This window comes from Sinocyclocheilus anshuiensis, unplaced genomic scaffold (assembly GCF_001515605.1).
Source record: "Sinocyclocheilus anshuiensis isolate Anshui unplaced genomic scaffold, SAMN03320099.WGS_v1.1 scaffold2233, whole genome shotgun sequence".
Classification (NCBI taxonomy): Eukaryota; Metazoa; Chordata; class Actinopteri; order Cypriniformes; family Cyprinidae; genus Sinocyclocheilus; species Sinocyclocheilus anshuiensis.
In genome coordinates, this window is record NW_015551120.1 from 15,803 (window position 1) to 40,133 (window position 24,331).

A 24,331-nucleotide genomic window follows, 5' to 3' on the forward strand; every position below is an offset into this window, starting at 1 on the left:
TAAAAATTGTCCTGGCTATTCCAAGCTCTATCATTGCAGTCAGTGGGTGTTGCAGTTGAACAGTCCACGAGTCGTCAAATAAAGCGCGCGCATCTATTATAAAATATGCCGCAGACTAGAGGTCTGCATTCCCGCAGGACCCGACCGGATTTTTTGCGCCGCAGGATTAAATTCCCAAATAAAATGCGGTAGCGGTCGGTAACTCTGGTTTAATTTGAACGGGAGCGGGCGGTCTAACAATATCCCGTTCCTGACGTCCATTCAGAACAACATATCTGTCCTTTATTCTTATTGACCACCGGTACAGCCTGCACTCGGACTGTTATGCAAGGCTCAGAGCAGGCTGTACCTGTGGTAAATATACGGCCCTCAGACAGAACAGGCAGGTTGTCGATGAGTGACAGAGCAGAATAAGGATGGAGCAAAGTGTGGATGCGCTGTCCTTGAAGGACGTTCAACTCGTTTTGTTTATATTTTGCTTAGTCTATAATTTTAAATGAAAGATGTCGTATTTATTTATTTTTCTCTGCGACACTTTTCATACTGTGTTAACAGAAAAATGTCAAACGAATTTAGTATTTTGACAAGACGAATAAAAATAGCTAATAGGCTATTTTTGTACAACCTACATATTTTTTTTTCTCTACCACACTTTTTCCCTATTGTGTTCTCAATGTTAAATGAATTGTATCCTGACAAGACGAATAAAAATAAGAAATACAATTTTTGTACAACATTTTTATTTTCTCTGACACTTTTTTTCCTACTGTGTTGCATAAAATATTAAACGAATTTTGTGTCTTAAGATAATTCATATAAATTGAAGTCAAAATCAATAAATTCAAGACTCTTGACAAGACGAATAAAATAACATACAAGTTTGTGCAGACTAGGCCTACACTTTTATTTGTCAGCCTATTTCTCTTTCTTTCAGTAGCGGAAATTTAAATGTGAGATTCTGGAAACGAGATCTAAATTTAGCGGGAACAGTCAGGTCGGGAAGAAAATTATTCTAAGCGGACAGCGGGTGAACAAAGAGTGAATATATAGCGGGTGGGTGCGGAATAGAACCTTGCGGGAGCGAGACTAACAAAACAGTCCCGCGCAGACCTCTACCGCAGACGGCTCCGGGGGGTGAATAAAGGCCTCCTGTAGCGAATCCATGTGTTTTTGTAAGAAAAATATCCATATTTCATAATAAACGTACTCTGTTACTAACCTAACCTCGGTTCCGAGATACGGAACGAGTACTGCGTCTGTTTAAGACTCTTGGGGAAAACTCCTTTTTCTCCGATGACTGAAGTCTTTCAATAATGCAGTGTAACTGCACAGCCATTGGTTCGTGCAGTGAATAAAAAAAACGAACAAATGGTTCGGCAGCGGAGCAGTACTCGTTCCGTATCTCAGGGAACCAAGGTTACGTTAGTAACCGAGTACGTTCCCTATCGATACTTCACTCATACTACGTCTGTTTAAGACACTTGGGGAACCAGTACAATCCCGCCGTGCTATGCTAGAGGAACAACTAATACTTGAACTTGCCTTAAGCACCCAAGGGGGCCCAGAGGGACCAAATATTTTGCAGGGAAGGTAGGGCTTACTGATAGCGCCTGCAGATCTCCCATACGCTTTACCGATGCTAATGCTAGAAGCAGAGCAGTCTTAAGCATCAGGGGACGAAGGTCAATGGACTGTAGCGGCTCAAATGGAGGGCTCTTCAGAGCCCTCAACACCGTGGGCAGATCCCATGTAGGGACAGTGAAGGGACGAGGCGGGTGGAGCCTTCTAGACCCCTTCAGAAAATGAACAACCAAGTTGTTCCTGCCCACCGATTGGCCAGCTATAGGAGCGTGAGAGGCTGCTATGGCTGCTACATAGACCTTGAGCGTAGAAGGGGAACGGCCCTTATCCAACAGCTCTTGCAGGAAGGACAATATCAGAGATATGTCGCATGAGATTGGGTCTGCGCCGCGGGCTGTACACCAGGCGGAGAAGACAGACCATTTAAGGGCGTAGAGGCATCTTGTAGACGGTGCTCTAACCTGAGAGATTGTGTTTAGCACGTTCTCGGGGAGGTTCGCAAGCTCCCATCGAGAGGCCAAAGGTGCAGAGCCCACAGCTCGGGCTGGGGGTGCCATATTGTTCCATTCGCCTGAGAGAGGAGGTCCCGTCTCTGGGGAAAGGGCCACGGGGCTGCCGAGAGCAGCCGGCACAGCTCTGCAAACTAGTGCTGGTTCCTCCAGAGCGGGGCCACCAACAGCACCTTGCGTCTCTGTTCCCTGACTCGCCTGATCACCTGTGGGATCAGAGCGATCGGGGAAAAAGCGTAAAGGAGGAGGTTGGGCCAGTCGTGGGCCAACGCATCCCTGTCCTTCGAAAAGTAAGTTGGGCAATGGGAGTTGTCTTCTGAGGCGAAGGGGTCGCCCTCTGCCCTACCGAAGATCTCCCAGATTTTCTGAACCGTTTGAGGGTGGAGCGTCCACTCCTCCGAGGGGACGTTGCTCCGAGACAGCATGTCTGCTCCTTGGCATGTCTGCTCCTTGGTTCAGTCTGCCCGGTATATGCGCTGCTCTCAGTGAGCGCAAGTTGAGCTGAGCCCATTCCAAGAGGCGCTCCACTAGTGCGAAGAGGCGCTTCGAGGAGAGACCGCCCTGGCGATTTATATAGGATACTACTGTCATGCTGTCCGAGCGGACTAAGATGTGGTGTCCCCTTAGGTCTGGCAGAAAGGTTCGAAGGCCAAGACACACTGCCAGCATTTCCAGGCAGTTGATCAGTGGCTGAAAGCTGGCTTGCCATCGCACAGCGCTCCCCAAACCGTGTTGGAGGTGTCTGTCGAGACTACCTTCCTTCTGCAGACCATTCCCAGGGGCACGCCCTGTTCCATCCAACGAAGATCTTTCCAAGGAGTCAGGGCTGATACACAGGCCCGGTCTACCTTGACGCGTGGGATGGAACTCGTGGTTTCAGCCAATACTGAAGGGGCCGCATGCAGAGCAGGCCCAACTGTAGTATCGGAGAAACCGAGGCCATGAGGTCTAGCATCCTCTGAAACACCTTGAGGGGACGAAAGACTCCAACTCTGAATGAGGCCGCGAGCTGCTGAATGGCCAGCGCACATTCTGGCGCGGCTACCACTAATATTTGGGGTGAATCTAAAACTGTTCCCAGGAACGATATCCGTTGGCTGGGGGACAGCGCGCTCTTGGCAAAATTGACCCTGAGTCCCAGGCATTCTAAGTGGCTGAGGGTCTTTCAGGTACATTGATCCGTTTCAATATAATCATCATGAACGGCCGTCTCATGAGGGCGTGATTCAGATACCGGAGAACGAGAATGGGCCTTAGGCCGCCATCCTTCTTGGGGACGAAGAAGTAACGGCTGTAGAAGCCTGACTCGCTCTCGGCTGGGGGGACCATTTCTACGGCTCCTTTTGCCGAAGTGCATAGGACGTGTGCATCCTCGCTCTGAACCGAGGTGGAGTCCACGGCGCTGAAACGCTAGGGTCTTCGAGCGAATTGGAGTGTATAACCTCGTTTTATTATCCCCATGACCCAGCTTGACACTCCGGGGATGGCCTGCCAGGCCTCAGCCCGCGCGACAAGGGGCTGGATTGGTTCGAGCGGTGGGACGCTTAGGGGTTACCCGACGCGTGCAATGAGTGGAAAAGGAAATTTGCTCTCTTTTTGAAAATGTTTGTGTTTTATTTTTCCCGCTATAACAGCGGTTGGTTGTGTGGACGCGATTAGAATGGGCCCCATGTTCACAACAGTGTTTTTGGTCACAAACACACTGCCATCGGCACCCGGAACTGAAAGGGGTGCTTGGAGGCATAACAGAGGCGTTTTGGGGGGTGGTCTGGCTGCAGCGAGACTGGGCCCCCTCCTCTTTCTGTCCCGCAGATCAGGATGACGCCTGAGGCGCAGGGTCCAACACTATCTTGGGTCGGGGGCCCTGGCGTTTAGGAAACTGGCGTCTGGCCGAGCGGGAGCGCTGGCGAGGCTCGGGCCAAGGAGCTGTGGGAGCAATTGGTGGCACGGGCTTCACGGGGTGCTGAGTCGGCACATTTTTGGGGCGACTAGAAGCAGCCGTTGAGCTGGAGCGCTTTGGCAGGAAGTGTCACATTGCTTGGGGTGACTTCTGTGCAGCGGTAAAGTGTTCCGCGAAGCCTTCAACTGCAGGTCCAAACAGGCCAGTAGGGGAAACCGGGGAGTCGAGGAAGGGGACCGTATCCGCATCCTTTATCTCCGTGAGGTTTAGCCATAGATGGCGCTCCAGCACCACTAGGCTGGCCATGGATCTGCCAATCGCCTGCGCTGTCATCTTGGTGGCGCGTAGAGCCAGGTCGGTCGCACTGTGCAGCTCCTTAAAAGCCGCGGGGTCTGGCTGAGGCACGAAGGCCAAGACCTGGTGATCTCGTCGTGGACCTCCGGAAAGAATGGTGAAACTCGTTGTCAGGGGGCCTGACTGCGCCCCGGCAAGAACCACTCATCCAGGCGGCTGCGGATGGGCTCCTCCGGCGGAGAGCACTCCAGACCCAGCTCCTCCACAGCTTTAGACAGGACGCGGAAAAGCTCGGCGTCCATGCCCTTGCTCGCTGTGCTGGGTTGTGCAGATGGCAAGGGGGCGGGGTCGACGTACGAGTCCGACAGCTCCTCCTCATCTGAAGCCTCCAACGACATGCTGTCGTCAATGGCGTCACACTCGCTTCCTCCAAATGAGACGAGATCGCTCACAGCCGCAGAGCGACGCTGGTCTGGGAGGGAGAAGTGAACTGGAGAAACCTCTCTGAGCGGAGAGAGTGAGGCACGTGGGGGCTCAGCTGGCGTGGGCTCACTCGTCACCGAGCGCCGAGTTCCTCTGCCCCGCTGCTTTTATCGTAGAGCGAAGATCTAGTAGTCTTGGCTGAAGGAGAATAATCTGAGGATCCTATGGCGATGTGCCGCTTATATAGCCAGATGACCCCGCCCATTCTGGCAGGCTTTACCGCCATAGGCTCGTGCAGCTCTGCTCTGCATTGGTTCGTTTTTTTATTCACTGCACGAACCAATGGCCGTGCAGTTACACTGCATTATTGAAAGTTATCGGAGAAAAAGGAGTTTTCCCCAAGCGTCTTAAACAGACGCAGTACGAGTGAAGTATCGATAGGGAACACTTTTCTCTCACTTCCGCTGACTGTCATACACTGAAGCAGTTCCGGCGGATGACATATGACGTCGGCGTTGCGTGATTAGTGACGAATGCGGAGAAAGAACAAAACAAAACGCCGGTCATGAATTAGAAGTACAAACCGAGGATTTGCAAAGAAAAATGTCGGAGGATTTAAACAGCGGTCACTAATTAGAAGTACAAAACGAGGATTTGTAAAGAAGAATGTCAGAGGATTTCTATACAAGCCAAGAGGAGACTGGTTTTCCTTTGCTAAAGTAAGGAAACTTTGCCTCCTTTGCTCCTATAAACAAACTCGCGAGACTAGCGTATCTCAGAGGCGCGCGCATCAAACAGATATGTGCTGCATCATCCACCGGAACGGCTTCCGCGTATGACAGCTAACGGAAGTGAGAGAAAAGTGTTTTTTACAAAAACGCATGCATTCACTACAGGAGGCCTTTATTCACCCTCCGGAGCAGTGTGAGGCACATTTTATTATGAATGCACGCGCTTTATTTGACGACTTGTGGACTATTCAACTGCAACACCCGCTGACTGCAATGATAGAGCTTGGAATAGCCAGGACAATTTTTAATATAACTCCGACTGGATTCGTCTGAAAGGAGAAAGTTATATACACCTAGGATGCCTCGAGGGTGAGTAAAACACAGTCTAATTTTCATTTTTGGGTGAACTAACCCTTTAACTTGCTAATCATGCTAACAACATGCTAGTAACTTGCTAAACATGCTAGAATCATGCTAACAACATGCTAGTAACTTGCTAATTATGCTAGAAACATGCTAGCAACTTGCTAAACATGTTAGAAACATGCTAGCATCATGCTAGTAACATGCTAATCATGCTAACAACAGCCTAGTAACTACGGCTGGGATTTGACACAAATTTCACGATTCGATTCTCATTCACAAGCTTGCGATTCAATTCGATTACCAATTCGATTCGATTCGACACTGATTATTTTGGATATATATCAGGTACAGTACATGCCAAACTTTCTCAAGGAAAAAAAAAACAATCAACTAATGCTGTAAAATATACATGAGAGTCAGTTGGTACTACATTACTATAATATTGAAGGTTAAAATTAACTGATGTGTTAAAATTTCACTTAATGAAGTTTTTAAAATAATAAAGTTACAATTACATAATATTTCTACTTCAATTTGTTTTTTTGTTTTTAATATAAACATAATGGTGGCTGTCTTGATGGATTTATTTAAACACAAATTAAACATTGAAGAACAGTAAAATTTATAATCAATGTGTTATATGGTGCATATATTTAGCAAAATGCCCCTCTCTACAGTTTATTTTTCTATCTGACTAATGAGTTTATGGTCACTGAATATGTTTTTCTTAGGTAAATGTGACGTTACGTGACAAGATGTTATATTGACGTCTTTGCGCGGCTGAAACACTGATTGAGCAATTACATGAGAAATGATACGGATTGTAAAGTTGTACTCTTTCCTTTAACTTACCTTCGGATGTTTAGTCATGATTGTTTTGTGCTGAAACTGGTATTAATGTGGAGGAGATGATCAGCTCACGTGCGCCATGCACTGCCGCGTCTGTTGATCTGAGGCGCTACAGCGATCTGTCACTCCACATTAAACAGCGCCAAAACGGCATTTATTGTTTGAATACTGCAATACAATGGACAGAATTTGAAATCTGAGACTTTGTTTCATATTAAAAGTACCAAAGCACAATGCTTTTTGCGATATATTGGATGGGACGTTCCGTTAAAGGCAACATTCCGTCCATTAACTGAAAACAGCCTAGACTAAATCGATTCTTGGGATTTAAGAATCAATATCGTTCCGTAAAAATGAGAATCGATTAATATCGAAATATCGATACTTTTTACCCAGCCCTACTACTAACATGCTAATCATGCTAGAAACTTGCTAATCATTCTAACAAAATGTTAACACCATGCTAGTAACATGATAGTAATGCTAACAACATGCTAGTAACATGCTAATCATGTTAGAAACATACAAGTAACTTGCTAATCATGCTAACAAAATGTTAACACCATGCTAGTAACATGTTAATCATGCTAGAATCATGCTAGCAACATGTTAGTAACTTGCTAATTATGGTAACAGCATGATAGTAACATGCTAATCATGCTAGAAACATGTTAGTAACTTGTTAACCATGCTAACAAAATGTTAACACCATGCTAGTAACATGCTAATCATGCTAGCAACAGGTTAGTATCTTGCTAATTATGTTAACACCATGATAGTAACATGCTAATCATGCTAATAACATGTTAGTAACATGCTAATCATGTTAGAAAAATGCTAGTAACTTGTTAATCATGCTATCAAAATGTTAACACCATACTAATAACATGCTAATCATGCTAGCAACATGTTAGTATCTTGCTAATTATGTTAACAACATGCTAGTAACATGATAATCATGCTAGTAGCATGCTAATTGTGCTAAAACATGTTAGCAACATGCTAGTCATGCTAGAAACAGCCTAGCAACCACCCCAGGTACCCTAGCAATATGTTTTATACCTATCTATTTTTTTCTGATAGACTGTATTGCCTTGAATAAATTCAAACTTTAATCTTTAAAACTATTTTAACTTTCAAACTACTTCAAACTGAAAACATTCAGACTGTAAGCTTTTCAAACTTTTTCAAACTTTCCAGCTAGGCTTTTTCAAGCCAACATAAAGTTTGTCTACAAACTTTTCAATCTAGTTTTTAATGCAGTTTCTTAATGCTATTTCTCATTTCCTTCTAAGAATTTTCTAAACCACATAGCATGCAAAAGAAGTCTTGCCTGTAAGCTTGCTGAAGAACCATTTGCAGCGGCCACTGTTTCGCACTAGTAGTGTGTACGCTGCTGCCCCCTCATCAAACTCTAGGTGGATACTCTGAGAGCCCAGTCCCACCTCCATATAGCTGAGTTCACACAACCGATGGCTTTCTCTTTTCTGCAGCCAGTCTGAGGGTTGCCCTCTGCAACAGAAATGAGAGACAGTGTAAGAAAATGTAAGAAATATGAAAAGAAAGGTAAGAGATATGGAAAGTGATACGCTTGTAAACCATTAGTAAAGCTAGTAAGTGAATATACTACCCATTTCAATTGTTTCTGTTAAAAACATTCAATTCAGGATTTGTGTATATTGAATTAGATGATTCCCTTTGTCCATGATTTGAAAGATAAGATCATTTAATGGAGATGGCTTAAAGCTATAATCCCTTATGATTAACCCTTATCTAGATTTGTTAAGCCAGTAACACATTGGACAAAAAGCTCCATGCAGAGTCATGTTGAGGGTGTGACAACGCACACGCAGTATTGAACGCCAGACATCATTCTATACTTGCTTTTAAAACTGAATCTATTACCATGCAGGCAAAAGTTCACTTCAAGAATGAACAAGTTGGTAAGTATGACATTTGCTGTATAAAAAAACAGCAGTGCAAATTGTAAGATTACAAGGGTGATGTACTCTATATTATGGAATTTCCCTATAAGTAGCATATACGTTATTCACTTAATATTCAGCAATATTATTGAATTGTTGACTGTACAGACAACAATATTATTGACTGTACAGACACTATTGGATAACTGAACAGAACTGGATGACATCACTGTTTTCTACAGGGCTGCTTAACCGCTGTATTGAACTACTTTTATAATTGATGATCTTTACAGTTATTGAATGGATCTAATCAACACTGAACTGACCTTAGCTGAACAATGACACTATTGTTTTTTTTTTTAGAGAGAACTGACTTCTGAACAATCATTAAACCATTATTTTCCTGTTTATTCCTGTAAAGCTGCTTCCAAAAAATCTGTATTGCATTATGTGCTATACAAATAAAGGTGACCTGACTTGATGTTAAGCTGTCAAATCACAAAACTTGGAAAAAAAGAAAAAAAAGTGTCTATACAAATGTACCTAACCTAGTGTGAAGTCTGTATGTACATTAACAAGACTTTGGGACAAATACATTTAAAGAAATTTTTAAAGAGACTATGCGTGTGGTGTGGAAGGATTTTGAGCAGCCTCAGAAGTCGTAGTTGGGTGAGTGGCGCAGTACATGCAAATTCATAGAAAATGACACTTTGTGTCATCCACCAGATGTGTGCGACCTCCTTTAAAGTTTTATGTAGGTTATACAACAGTTCACCCAAAAATAAACATTTGCTGAAAATTTACTCAATAGGCCATCAAAGATGTAGATGAGTTTGTTTCTTCATCAGAACAGATTTGGAGAAATTTACATTGCTTGCTCCTTACATCACCTCTGCAGTGAATAGGTGCTGTTAGAATGGCAGTTGCGTTTTTCTAAGAAACAAATGAATCATTAAGGTGTTTTAACTTAAAACCATTACTTCTGGCCAAAATACCAGACCTTAATTCATAATAACGCTTCCTCAAGTGAAAAAGTCCATCCTCTATTGTCCGCTCACATCAAAATCCACCAACAAATTTGGTTAGAACTGTTTCTTGCTTGTAAATTATGCTTGATATGGGCATATTTCTCTCCTGATGCAGAAGAAACTGCAAGTGACTTCTTCATTAAAGAAAGTAATATTATGGATAGAGAACAATTTTAGCTGGAAGCAACAGTCTGAGGTAAAAAATGTCTTTATGATGAATTAGTTTATTACAGTTACACAGCTTATCACTTTACAAGAGGTTAATTGGTGGACTGTAGTCATGTCGATTACTTGTGGAGTATTATGATGCTTGCAATGCTGGAGGATGGCACTACTGTCTTCTGTAGGGATGCAAACTCATCATGATTGAAAAAGGTGACAAAGGACGTGCAGTAAAATTCACTTTAAAGACTTATAATTCATTCATGAAGATGACATGAACATTTTTTTATCCATGTGGAAAACAAAGACTTGTAAGATGAAAATGACATGCAATTGCCATTATAACCAGTAGATGGCAGCAGAGGATCACTCATTAGCTCAGTTGCCATTTCCACTTTTTTTTATTAAAAAATGACAATGAAGTATAGCAAGTGCAGGAAGTCACAAAGTCCAAAGTCTCATGTCATTTAAATAAATAAATAAATAAATAAACAAATAAGCTCACACACCAACAGCCTAGAAGGGTTAATTACACTGAACAAAATTATAAACGCAACACTTTTGTTTTTGCCCCCATTTTTCATGAGCTGAAAAATAAATTGTGCAGTTTTACTGTATTGAGGGGTCCGGGGGCGTCCGAAAACCAGTCAGTATCTGGTGTGACCACCATTTGCCTCACGCAGTGCAACACATCTCCTTCGCATAGAGTTGATCAGGTTGTTGATTGACAAAAGTGTTGCGTTTATAATTTTGTTCAGTGTATTTAAATACTTAAATAGTTAACAACAAATTAAGTTAATTTTTAATGGTATAATAATTAAATAATGCACTAAATATTTTGACTTTTTTTTAGATTTAATTTAAAAACTACATTTTCAAACACTGCCTAAAAGGGAGTGCTTTGAAAAGAGTGCTTTAAGTTTTATCTTTGTAGAACCTAATATATAACTGTAGAAGCTGCTAAATATAATCAGCCAACACAGGCTTGTTGCTGCTGTAGGCTCACTGGCGGCAGTGGGCTTCACCCCGAAAAGGCCATGAGCTATATTCCGGCAAGTCCTGAGCACGCGTGCTGATAGGTCCGCGCAATGCGCGCAGTCGGACTCGTCCAACGCCGCCTTAGCGTGGGCCAAGCCCAGGCAGGCAACGCAGTGATCGTGTTTGTCTGGCGGATCAATGGATCCCACGCAGATACTGCAGTAATATGTCATCTTCGCTCTCGAAGCATAAGCCAATGTGAAGGCGAAGATTCTGATGTAATTGTCGCATGCACCGCATTTATACAGCCTCTCGAGCTCGTCAGTATTTGCATGCGATTTGGATACTTCGCGACAATTAGCCAGTCAATTGGACTGGCATGAGCCAATAGAACTTCAGGAAATGTGGAAGGAGAGGTGTTGCCAAAGCGGATGCTCCGCTATGTTAAACGTAGAGGGGATCGTGCTTTTTCAGTGGTTGGGCCGCGGCTGTGGAATAGCCTCCCTTTAGAGATTAGACTTGCCCCTTCTCTGTCCACTTTTAAATCTCTTCTAAAAACATATCTGTTTTGTTTGGCTTACAAATAATTTTCTATTATGGTCTTTGCTTAGTCTTTTATGGGTTTATACTTTGTTTCTCTTGTGTTATTAATATATTTACTTATTTTATTATTAAGGCGAGACCCTGTTTAATTGTGAAGCTATGCAGATTTTTATATTCTTTTTACTATTTTGAATTTCTGTACAGCACTTTGGTCAGCCGTGTGGCTGTTTTATACGTGCTATATAAATAAACTGAAACTTGAAAAACTTAAAACTTATGTTGAGAGACAGCTCAAAAGGGAACTTTCTTTTTCTTTTGTTATAATGGGAAGATCTGTGAGCATGTAGAACTTGCGAAAACAAACATTAGTTCAGAGCGGATTCTGACTACCTCTGATTGGCCATTGCTTTCAACAGAGATGCTTGTGATTGGCTCCAATACTCAACGCTGCAAAGCCATGTTGTAAATAGAAACTTTTGGTTTTGTAATTCAAAACCAGACCGCGCACACAGGTTGTGGCCATTGTGAGAGGGGTCTGTGATGATGTTACCTGCCCGTTTCTTCACTCTGGAGTTGTACAAGTCCTGAAGGTTGGGCAGGTGCACACCACTTATCCTTTCAGCAGTCCTAACAGTCTGTTGCAGTCTTCTTATATCTGATTTGCTGGCTGACCCAAACCAGACAGTTATAGAAGAGCACAGAACCAACTCAATAACAGCTGAGTAAAACTGTGTCATCTGCGCCTGTGGAAGGCTGAACTTTTTCAGTTGACAAAGAAAGTACAACTTCTGCTCTACCTTTTTCACAAAGGAGTTAATGTGAATGTCCCACTTCGGGTCCTGTGAGATGGTGGTGCCCAGGAATCTGAATGAATCCACTGTTGCCACAGTGCTGTTCATGATGGTGAGTGGAGGGAGTGCAGTTTTTTTTCTCCCTAAAGTCCACAATCATCTCCACAGTTTTGAGCATGTTCAGCTCCAGGTTGTTAAGACTGCACCAGACAGCCAACTTCAGGAGTTTGACAGAGGGATCTTTAGAGTTGCACTCATTAGTGTAGAGGGAGAAGAGCAGTGGGGAGAGCACACACCCCTGAGGAGCTCCAGTGCTGATGGTGTGGGTGTTGGATTTGAGTTTTCCCAGCCTCACTAGCTGCTGCCTGCCTGTCAGGAAGCTCATGATCCACTGACAGATGGAGGTGGGTACAGAGAGCTGTGTCAGTTTAATCAGGAGGGTATCCGGGATGATGGTGTTAAAAGCAGAGTTGAAGTCAACAAACAGGATCCTTACATAAATCCCTGGTTTGTCCAGATATTGGAGGATGTAGTGCAGTCCCATGTTGACAGCATCATCCACAGACCTGTTTGCTCGGTAAGCAAACTGAAGGGGGTCCAGCAAGGGTCACATAATGTCCTTTAAGTAGGCCAACACCAGTCTCTCAAATTACTTCATGACCACAGATGTTAAAGCAACAGGTCTGTAGTCATTTTGTCCAATGACCTTTGGTTTCTTGGGTACAGGGATGATTGTGGAGCGTTTGAAGTTGGAGGGGACTTCACACAGCTCCAGCAATCTGTTGAAGATCAGTGTGAAGATGGATGACAGCTGGACAGCACAGGCTTTGAGGTAGTCTGGAGAGACACCGTCTGGGCCTTTGGCTTTCCTAATATTTTTTTCTGAAGACTATGCATACATCATCTTCCCAGATCAAGTGTAGGCTGAGAAGTAGTAGGGGGAGGGTGTTGATGGCTGTGTTGTGAGACAGTCAGAGTAGGTGTGGGGTGTGAGACCAGGCTTTTCAAACCTGCAGTAAAACTCATTCAAACCGTCGGCTAAAAGTTGATTCTCCACAGTGCTGGGGGATGGGGTCTTGTAGCTGGTGATGGTTTTCAGGCCCTACCACACTAATGTAAGGTCATTGCTTGAAAACTGTTTTTTTCAGCTTTTCAAAGTAGCTACTCGTATCTCTCAATTCAGTGTGTATTTGGCCTGTTTGTTTAAGGCTTTGTCCCCACTCCTGTAGGCATCCTCTTTGGCCTGGCGAAGCTGTTTGAGTTTTGCACTGAACCAAGGTTTGTTGTTGTTAAATGTTAAATAAGTTTCTGCTTGTAGGCTGAAAGAAGATGAACCAAACAGTGATCAGAGAGTCCCAGAGCTGCTCGGGGTACAGAGTGGTATGCATTCTTTAAAACTGTGTAGCAATGATCCAGTATATTGCTGTCCCTGGTAGGACATGTGATGTGCTGTCTGTATTTTGGCAGGTCGCGGGTGAGAGTAGCTGTATTAAAATCTCCAAGAATGATAATGAAAGAGTCCAGGTAATGCTGCTCTGTGTGTGTGATCTGATCAGCCAGCCATTCTAGTGCAGCGCTACGTCACGTCAGGGGGAATGTATGCACTCACCAGAATAAATGAGGAAAACTCCCACGGTGAATAAAAAGGTCATTATTATTATCATTCATTATATTATAACAATGTTATTAATGCTTAATAACACATTTTAGTGTGTTATTTACTTACAGTTAAATAAAGAAAGCTTCCAAATTTGGACAGCACATTCTTTACACTGTCACATCTGCACACCAGCCTTCGTTGATATAAAAACATAATCCACCGCCTCTTGTTTTCCAAGACGACTCGGGGACGTGATCCGCTCTGAACAGCTGGAAGCCGTTAGATGAAGCTCGCTGTCCGGGATGGCTCCGTTAAACCAGGTTTCCATGAAAAAAAGCGCAGCAGAGTTTAAAAAGCCCTTGTTTGTGCGGGGGAAGAGTAATAGTTTGTCTGTTTTATCTGCTAGGAAGTGGAGATTCACCAGATGAATGAGCGGCAGCAGAGTCCTAAAACTGCGCTCTCAGAATTTCATGAGCGCAGCAGCATGATTCCCTCATTTGCGTCACTTGGAGCGCTTGTAAAGGATTGCAGTTCCTCCAACTAGAATGTCCAGTAAAATGTCTGAATGCTCAAAAGTCGGCAAAAAGTTACTTGGTGTGCTATTTCTGATTGGTGTGCTATTTCTGATGTCTAGGAATTCGTCCCTAGTAAAGCTGATCGGAAAAAAGTTACTTAAAACAGGACAAACAAACAAAAATAGTTAAAGTACCAAGGAGCTACAAACCGAGGCAGCCATGCGCGGCACCATCTTGTTCGAAATTTACTACGTGTTGCTTTGCTGGCCATAAATGCAGGGAATCCATGATAAATCCTAAGTACGCAAACTAAAAGTCAGTTGATGTTAACAAGTTAACAAATTGATGGTATTATTTAGATCACAGAATGTCGTTGTCTGCTTTGCGAAGTTTGGAATTACTTTGATCAAAATGGTCTTACTAAATGATCTTACAAAATGGAATTACTTTTGATCAAATAAATCAGTGAAACGGAGTTGTTGTAATATCACCACCACAATGAGAAGTCACATGAAATCCAAACACCAGTCGACTGAGGAAAGACAGCTGTTCATCACTGTATTCACAACTGCAGTTAATCACAGCTGTATCCTGAGTGAGCTGAGAAGAGAGCTTATCTGATAGCGAAATTATCTTGAGACATAATGCTTCCTTTAAGTTTCCTCGAGGGAGAGTGGTTTAAGAACAGAAAACACAAAGCGCTGTAAGAAACTTTGCTTAGCACACCATTATCTTTGTTTATTATCAAACTGAGGCGCCAACTTTCACCCGAGCATGTGGATATTATTGTTTTTCTCAGCAATAACACGTGAAACAATATAAACACAATAAACATAGGCTGACTTGACTGTATGTACATTCTGTACTGTAATTGGCATGGTATGCTTTATTTTTTTCTGTTTGCTCTGCTTGAGCTTGAATGCTTTTGTTCTTATACAGTGGTGTGAAAAAGTGTTGGCCCCCTTCCTGATTTCTTATTTTTTTGCATGTTTGTCACACTTTAATGTTTCAGATCATCAAACAAATTTAAATATTAGTAAAAGATAACACAAACTTAACTACACAACATGCAGTTTTTAAATGAAGGTTTTTATTATTAAGGGAAAACAAAATCCAAAACTACATGGCCCTGTGTGAAAAAGTGTTTGCCGCCTAAACCTAATAACTGGTTGGGCCACCCTTAGCAGCAACAACTGCAATCAAGCGTTTGCTTTACAATTTAAGATATTTTGGATGAAAACCGGGAGGCTTGTGACTGTCCCATTGACTGCCTAGTAAATTACACTGTCAAGGTCCAGAGAAGTATGAAAGACATCATCAGAATAGTCCATCTGCCATCAGTAGTTCAACTGTAACGTTATGAAGAGACGAGAATACTTTTTGTAATTTAATAATAATAATTAATAATTAATTAATAAGAAGAATAAGAATACTTTTTGTACACGAAGAAAACAAAAATAACGACTTTATTCAACAATTAGTCTCCTCTGTGTCACTCTGCATCACAGTAGTGCCATTTTGGAGAATATCCGCTGGATGCAACCAGCGTACGCTCTTCTGTGTCAGCCGCGCTACACGGATGCTCTGTTTTTGTTCAAATCAAAGCGTAAATACATGTAGAAAATGTATCCTTGCGTCGCGGCTGACACAGAATAGCATACTCAGTTTGCGTTCAGCGGATATTCTCCAAAATGGCGCTACGGTGATGCAGAGAGACACAGAGGAGACAAATTGTTGAATAAAGTCGTTATTTTTGTTTTCTTCGTGTACAAAAAGTATTCTCGTCTCTTCATAACATTACGGTTGAACCACTGATGGCAGACGGACTATTCTGACGATGTCTTTCATACTTTTCTGGACCTTGACAGTGTAATTTACTAGGCAGTCAATGGGACAGTCACAAGCCTCCCGGTTTTCATCCAAAATATCTTAAATTGTGTTCCGAAGACGAACGAAGCTTTTACGGGTTTGGAACAACATGGGGGTAAGTGATTAATGACGAATTTCTTCAGTTAAAGATTACTCCACCCCAAAATGAAAATGTTAAGTTGCTTACTCAGACTGTGAGGTGATTTCTAAGATGTAGATGTACTGGTCCGACACAACCATAAGAGAATGGAACTCCACTGCATCCCCAAACTTCACAATGGACATCTGAAATCAAGATAAACCAAGAAAATGATAATATAACTAATTCCAGCTTCTCAAACACGCAGAATGAAGCAGTTAGAAATGTGGAATTACTTCAAACACTTTACTTATAATTGGAATTTAAACTTAAAGGGAAACTGCTTCTAAACTGTGAGAGAGTAAAAGGCTGGTGTGGAGGGAGTTTAAATGTGTCTCTATGTGTTTGGTTTTATTGAGGGCATTGTATACGTTATCTTGCCTTTAAAAAGCAGCGAAACTCCTCTTCTCCCCCAAACACTTCCACATTCAGGAACAGCTGAAGCCGATGGTCCACTGTCTCTGACAGCAGGTCAAACTGAGCTGAAATGAAAATGTTTATGTTTACATCCCTCAATGGAATAAAAAAGTACAAGGTACTATGCCAAACATTAGGATTCATTCTCTGGTAAGAATTTAATGTGTGGCATCTACAAATACAAGAGGAAAAAGAAAACTATTACTTCTATAAATGTTGGTCATGTTTACAAAGCACTCAGTTTGGTCAATGAGTTTCAAAGCTACACTATTTAACTGGCAATCCTAAAATAGACCTGGGCCCAATAACTACAGATTTTCTTGCCATTTCCAATCACAGTCTGAATTCATCCTTTTCAGGGTAGTTTTTTCTTCTTTAAACAAATTCTCATTACTGTTACCCTTTCTAACCACTCCACTTATCTTCATCCCAAGAGTGGACCACTTACCATTGTTGGAGCCTTCGGTGTACTTTGGTGACTGTTGGTCCTGATGTTTTTGATAGCTGTTGTTGCAGGAATTTTCAGCCACCTTCTCCTTAATCTCCTCTGAGTTACCCTGCACCTGTCCATCAGTTGTGCTGAAGTTGATTAGTTGAGATGTTCTCTGATCAACCCATGTCTCATTATGGTTAGTCAAACAATTAGACAGGAAGTTATGGGCTGTGTGGAAGTAAGCTGTGGCTCCCTCTGTGGAGACCTCTGAATGCTGAGGCGAATGGAGTGGGCTGCCACGGGATAGCAAAGACTGTCCTGGGACCAACGCCTAGGGGAATTAAGCAAATTAAGTGAGTGAAAAGAGAACATTAACATTATACTGTCATGGAAATATCAAGTCAAAAAGAGCATAAACCCAGACCTCATTGAGCTTGGGTTGAACCATGTTGTCCCTGTCATCAAAGGTAAAGTATCTGGCATCATTCTGTTCAAATGGTGTACTGGTGGAAGGAGCTGATTGGGTAGCCAACTGAACTACATGATCACTATTGCACTCGAAGCAGATGACAGTACAACCTGCAAAAAAAAAAAGAAAAAAATTATACATATATATATATATATATATAAAGTATATAAAAATAAATACTCCTATCCTGAGACATCCAAGACCATCTAATACAGTTCAAGTGTTCAAATGGCAGCAAAAAAGAAACTCAAAGAGATGCACCTATGCCATTCAAGGTAACACTCACTACAGGACAGAGTGTTCAACATACTCTTTGCTTCAGATTTATTTTAAGGACATTAATGCTCTTAAAATAAACACCTTCACTGATCTCTGCCCCATGCAGAACCAACTATGTGTTTGGCCTAGATGATCCGCAGGACACCAAGCAAACAGACTGAAAGCAGCTGAACAAATGTCCCAGAACCTCCGGTTTGCATGTCAAAGCACATTTTAAAACTATGCAGCACTGCAGAGGAGGAGGATGAACTGTGTATTAAACCAGTCATTAAAAAGAAAATGGCTTGCAGGATGTAACAGTGGAGAAAAAAAAAATTAAACTATTAAGCTGGTTATGCTGAAAATAGGTCATATGATAAAAGTATTGGCTGCCTGATGGAGTCCCAAGATAAAAAGCTCTCACACCCAGTGCTTGGCAACCATTCCGTATTCATTAAATTATTTGGTAGCACATTTAATCCAGGTTCTCTCATGTTCCAACAAGATGATCACCCACTCATGGTAAGCATGATTCATCTTTTCTGATTAACTTAATCTTGTGTTGAAAGCTGAGATGTAAAAAAAAAAAGATCAGGACCAAAAAAATGTCGCCATGCTAATAACCAGTATCAATCCACTTGCGTAATCTCAACTATTATGGGACATTAGAATATTGTGTTTAATTGCAATGAGGTGGTGGCAACCACGAACTAGTCATTCTAGAGAGAATGATTGTAATTGCTTTAATACTAATGAGAAGTGTGTTGAGAGTTGCATGTTTTTGTACCACTCCCTGGAATGTTCTGGCAGGAGTATATGTCCGCCTATGCTTCCAGGGCTTTGCTCATGACAGAAAAATAATTATCTTTATGACTGTTAGGGCCATATGCTTACGGTCATTCCTTAGCTCATCCAGGTGGCTCAGGCTGCTGTCGAATTCAGTTGCTGGCTGGCAAAATTCAGTCTGACACTTTAGGCACTGTAGCCAAACTGTCTCTGGTCTCTCCTCATCCAACTGCTGCTTGTTTTCCTCCACGACTCTTGAGAGAACCTCCACTAATACCTGAGGAGTCAGAATTCTCAACTCAATTAGGTAACATCATGTTGCTCTAAATTTTAAAGTTCTATCAAAGAGTCAACAAATTGTGTGGGAATGTGTCAAAAGAGATTTAAAAATATAGCTGTAAGCAGCAATTAAAGGGTCAAGCACAACAGAGGTAAAATGAAGAGCTAAGGAGCTGTCCTTAATTACTCAGTATAAAGACCAGGGGCCATATGTATAAAGCCGCTCAAAGTAAAAGTTTAGTCTTAAGTGTGTCAAAATTTTAAGAATGACGTAATTTTACTCTTATTCCTAGACTTAAGAATAAGAGTGATTCATAAAGGTTCCTAAGTGTTAAAAGAGGTCTCAGCTCCTAAATTATTTAAGAGAGCTGGAGAGGTCTCCTAACCTAGCTAGGAGTAATAAGATGGCAGCAAAGAGGAGACGACAAACACTTTCCAGCGAAAATATATTGGACTTATATGATAATATGGAGTTGATAAAATGATACAAACTTAATTGTAAAGATCAAAAAGTCTTTTTTGATAAAAACTTTAACTGATAAAGTAAAAAATGTAATAACCTCTTCCACTCAACAAGTCAATGCTCTAAAAGCAGAAATTAAAGTAGTAATTAATTTTTTTTTGGCTGGAAAATTGGAAAAATGCAGCAATACACCGGTGATGACACAGTAAGCAGGTTCTTACATATTGTGGCACTAACCCCACCAAACACAACAGTGTTTAGCCGTTGATGGAACTCATGTTCACATCACTGCTCTAACTGTAAATGAGGAGACATACCATTAAACAAAGCATTAGTAATAATTTGTGATAATTTTGCACAATGCAAAGCATTTAAAAATACATTTAAATTAAAATATTTCAGTCTTAATTAAATGATTTTATTGTAGTTACATTAAATGATTGGTGTTGTGCTGCTGTGACTTTACATGAGCAGGCTCACTATTGGCTATGCAATATGCTTACAAAATCTTGCACATTTTCTTTTTTAATTAAGGATGAAAATATGTCAAATTTCATAGGCCGGACATCACTTTTGGCCACTACTATATGGCAGTTTATTAACTTTCCAACTAGGGCTGAACGATTTTGAAAATAATCGAATTGTGATTTTTTTCTGCCAATATTGCGATTTAATATGCAATTATTTTTTAAAGCTCTTTATGTTCTGTATTATTCAACAAAGACAAGCTATAAATCATTGTATAGTATGACCAACACAATATTACATAGTCTTAAGAGCATTTCTGAGAAGTTTTATACATACGGGCCCTGGGCCCGTATTCACAAAGCATGTTATCTTACCACTAAGAGTTCTCCTAAATAGCAGTAAAAGTTTTTAGCTAAGAGTTTACTCTTAAAACCTATTCACAAAGCTGCTGAGACAAACTTTACTAAGGAATAAAGAGATGTCTTAAGCTAAGAATAAGGGTGGGGTTGACCTCGTTGCTATGGATGTCAGCATGCTTACTAACTATGCACACAGTGATTGGCTGATAGGGGTGGAGTCTCTGTCAGAGATTTATTCATAGAAATATTGTAGAGCACGATATTATGTTGCCATATTCAAATAAAGGTTTAAAAATAAAAATGTTGCCACATTCAATTTAAGATTTTAAAATGCAGGCTAAGTGTCACTAATTAAATAAGTATATGTTCAGCTAATTGTCAGCCTCTTACATGTCTGCCTCTCAAGAGACTGCATAATTTAAGTGACAAATTATGTATTATAACTATTTTCAACTTGACCGCAATGTTTTATTCTCCATTTAATACATTTTGCCTGTACATAAATTAAACTTTATGTTATGTCATCGCAGATTCAAATATATAAATCTAAATATTTATTGCATTTATGAAGAAAAGGCTGTCACCTGTTGCCTCAATGTTGTACAGTGTCTTTGGGAGGACTGTTGAGGCAGATTGCCAGCAACAACCATTTTAGGATTGTTTGTGATTTGGCTTTAGTGACTTAGGAGTCCTCTTGTCTACTCCTAACTTTTCACAGATTTAGGAGCTAGTTTTAATGATAAAATGCTTTGTGAAATACTCTTCGAGCAAAAATTTAGGAGTCCTAATTTTAGGACTGACACGCCCATTATTTTTACTACTTTTAGCCTTAAGATGTTTTGTGAATATGGCTCCAGGGTTCTCCAACACTGCTCCTGGAGAGCTACCTTCCTGCAGACTTAAGTTCCATTGCTGCTTCAACACATGTCTGTAATTAAGTAGCCCTGAACACATTGATTAGCTGGTTCACGTGTGTTTGATTAGAGTTGAAGCTGAACTCTGCAGTATGGTAGTCTCCAGGAGCAGGGTTGGAGACCTGTGTTAAAGACATTTGTTGATTCAGCATTTTACTACAAAACTCAAAATGGCTGATGTCCAAAAAGGCCGATGTAATGTGCCGAAATTACTCATGTTCCCTCAGGTTATGCTTGTAATAACGCAAACCAGGTTTGGTCAGAATCCGCTAAAGCAGGGGCCTACAAACTCGGTCCTGGAGGGCTGGTGTCCTGCAGAGTTTAGCTCCAACTTGCCTCAACACACCTGCCTGGAAGTTTCTATTATTCCTAGTACGACCTTAATTAGCTGGTTCAGGTGTGTTTAATTAGCATTGGAGCTAAACTCTGCAGGACACCGGCCCTCCAGGATGGAGTTTGGAGACCCCTGTGCTAAAGCGTTGCAAAGATATAGCCTCATGTCCATTTTTGCACATACTTCGTCAAATTCGTTAATGCATAAGGAATAGACAGAAGTCTTAAGCTAAGAGTAAGGGCGGGGTTGACCTTGTTGCTATGGATGATGCCAGCATACTTACTATGCACACAGTGATTGGCTGATAGTCTCTGTCAGAGATTTATTCATAGAAATATTGTAGAGCGCAATATTATGTTGCCATTTTCAAATAAAAGTTTTAAAATAAAAATGTTAATTGCCACATTCAAATAAAGATTTTAAAATGCAGGCTAAGTGTCACTAATTAAACAAGTAGGCTATATATTCAGCTTATTGTCAGCCTCTTATATATATGCTTCTCGTAAACAATTAGTCAATATGCATTAGGGATGCCCTCGACTAAAGATTTTTCTGGTCGACTAGTAGTCGTTCATTTGAATCATTAGTCGACTATTAGTCGCACTTTTATTAATAAACCATATAAATCATAATAATGAGCCTTTAATTGCCTACATAGCCTAATAAGCGCTCAAGCGCACACAAAAAAGGCTTGCCACAGCGCACCTGCAAATGTAATAATTATGAATGTGTTAGGGAAAAACAGCAAGTACACTGCATTAAGGTTTTAATCATTTATTGTTACACTAGTGCTTTCTGTTTTCGGTTTAAGAGATTAAGTCGGCGACATTGACTCGTCATCTCCGCAGTATGCACCTGTATGCATGTTTCATACGGATTATATAATCTGAGAATATTTGTTTTCTATTTGAATTGGTTCATTTAAAAGTTTCACTCTCTATAGATATAGTTTTCATGTCTGTAATAGGCCTAAGGCAAAAATACACAGAGTTTCAAAGTGACGCGCTCAAGTTCAGAGTCCGAGACGGCAGAAAGCACATCCTGTTTGCTTTCATTATTTTACAAAAGCGCAATGTTTTGTTGTTATTCTGAGTGCACACGAATAAACGTAGAGTCTTCACAGATACAAAAGATGCATTACTCTTATCTGTATGACCAAAAATGACGAAGTATTTTAAGAGCAAATGATCACACTGGCACCTCCATCTGTCATGCAGTAGCCCAAGCGCGCCACTGTTCAGCTTCCACACTCCGCACAAACACGTGAACTGCGCACTTCTTTCTAGGTTAACATTAGATTGAAATATTTGAGGTCGATGAATGTTAGGTGAGTCACGGACTGCATGATTTCGCCACTTCATGTGGAATTTTTTTTTCTGCGACTAAGCGACTAATAAAATGTTGGTAATATGCATATAAACAGCCTTTTAATTAGCAGAGTAGAATAATCATGGCTCATAGTAAGACATGCAAACATAAAATAAAACCAAACTGGACGCGAGAACAGCTATATATTAAGGATATAATCAAAAATTTTGAGTTGGGATAACCTCCAAACCAAAGCCGATACCTTTTTAAAAGCTCATTATCGTCAAATGTTTCTAAAATCTTTATATTCCGAGGTAGATTGCTAGCCATTTTAGGATAGTTCAGATTTAGTCTTAGTGACTTAGGAGTCCTCTTCACTACTCCTAATGTTTCACAGATTTAGGATCTAGTTTTAGCGCTAAAACGCTTTGTGAAATACTCTTAGAACAAACATTTTGGAGTCCTAAATTTAGGACTGACACGCCCATTATTTTTAAGATTCTCTTCTAAATCAGCGAGTTATGAGCTACTTTTAGCCTTAAGATGTTTTGTGAATACGGGCCCTGAGCCAGTTTTGGTGAAAATTTGACAAACTGTCTAGAACAAGTTCGAAAAAGTTGTTTTTTTTTTTTTCCAGAGGAAAAAAAAAATGTTGCTTTTAGACCTTATGGTTCAAAAGTTTTTAGCAGAAACATGAGTGCAAATTTGGCCTGATGGTAGCGGTACAGAGTTTGAGTTAGAGACTCGAAATTTGATGTGGTTAATGATGAGACTGTCCTCCATCTGTGTGCCATATTTCGTAGCTTTCCCACAAGCAGTTCTGTAAGATTCATAAGATACATAACAATATGCTACAGTGTTTGTAAAATACAGCATTTTACTACAGAACAAAACTCGAAATAGTCTACGCTTAAAATGGCTGATAGAGGTTGACCGATTTTACCGATACTGATAGCTAGGTAGAACCACACTGGCCGATACCGATTAATCAACCGATGTTGATAAAATGGATACTGAACGAAAACTAACATAGTGCTAAAAAGTACTGAACCATACTTTGTAATTTAAATGAATAAAAAAATATTAATATTAATTATATATTGATCATTAAAGTTAGTTCATAGTACATTAGTTAATGTTAACAAGCAACTTTAAAATTTAAAAATGTATTAGTAAATGTTGAAATAAACACACTCCAACAAGGAACACTTCTACAGCTTTTATCAATCTTAGTTATTTCATTTAATTTCAACAGTCATGCTTAATGACCATATTTAAATATCTACACAAAGGCCATAGCATTAAAATTACATACATATGGATACTGTATGTATACTCTCACACTTTAATTGACCCATCGGTAAGCCCCTCCCCTCAAACGCAGATGAGCCAATGGCAGTCGAGTATCAGTTGCACGGGGAGCGGAACTCAGATATCTGTAGGTTTCAGTGCCATAAAAAAAACATTGGATGATCCTAAGCTCGCATCGATTTGATGGTGGTTATGCTACAAAAATGGAAAAACGATGTGCCTTGAGTACTTGTAACACTGATTCCAGGTATCCTGAGAGGATAGGCACTATTTTATTTTATTACATTTCCTAAACCCAAACAAAATGGAGCAAAATGTCCGTAAGCATT

At 40.9% G+C, this 24,331-nt stretch overlaps 1 protein-coding gene across 1 annotated transcript in view; it reads right to left on the reverse strand.

The window, feature by feature from the left end:
* LOC107663072 (serine/threonine-protein kinase 11-interacting protein-like) overlaps positions 1 to 24,331 on the reverse strand; it is a 47,993-nt gene that overhangs the window by 13,083 nt on the left and 10,579 nt on the right. The window contains exons 14-19 of the mRNA XM_016453224.1: positions 18,675 to 18,843; positions 17,478 to 17,632; positions 17,069 to 17,384; positions 16,585 to 16,685; positions 16,252 to 16,349; positions 7,987 to 8,165 (exon numbers count right to left, since the gene is read on the reverse strand). Coding sequence (XP_016308710.1) covers positions 7,987 to 8,165; positions 16,252 to 16,349; positions 16,585 to 16,685; positions 17,069 to 17,384; positions 17,478 to 17,632; positions 18,675 to 18,843 — 1,018 coding nt within the window. The remainder of the gene's footprint in view (positions 1 to 7,986; positions 8,166 to 16,251; positions 16,350 to 16,584; positions 16,686 to 17,068; positions 17,385 to 17,477; positions 17,633 to 18,674; positions 18,844 to 24,331) is intronic.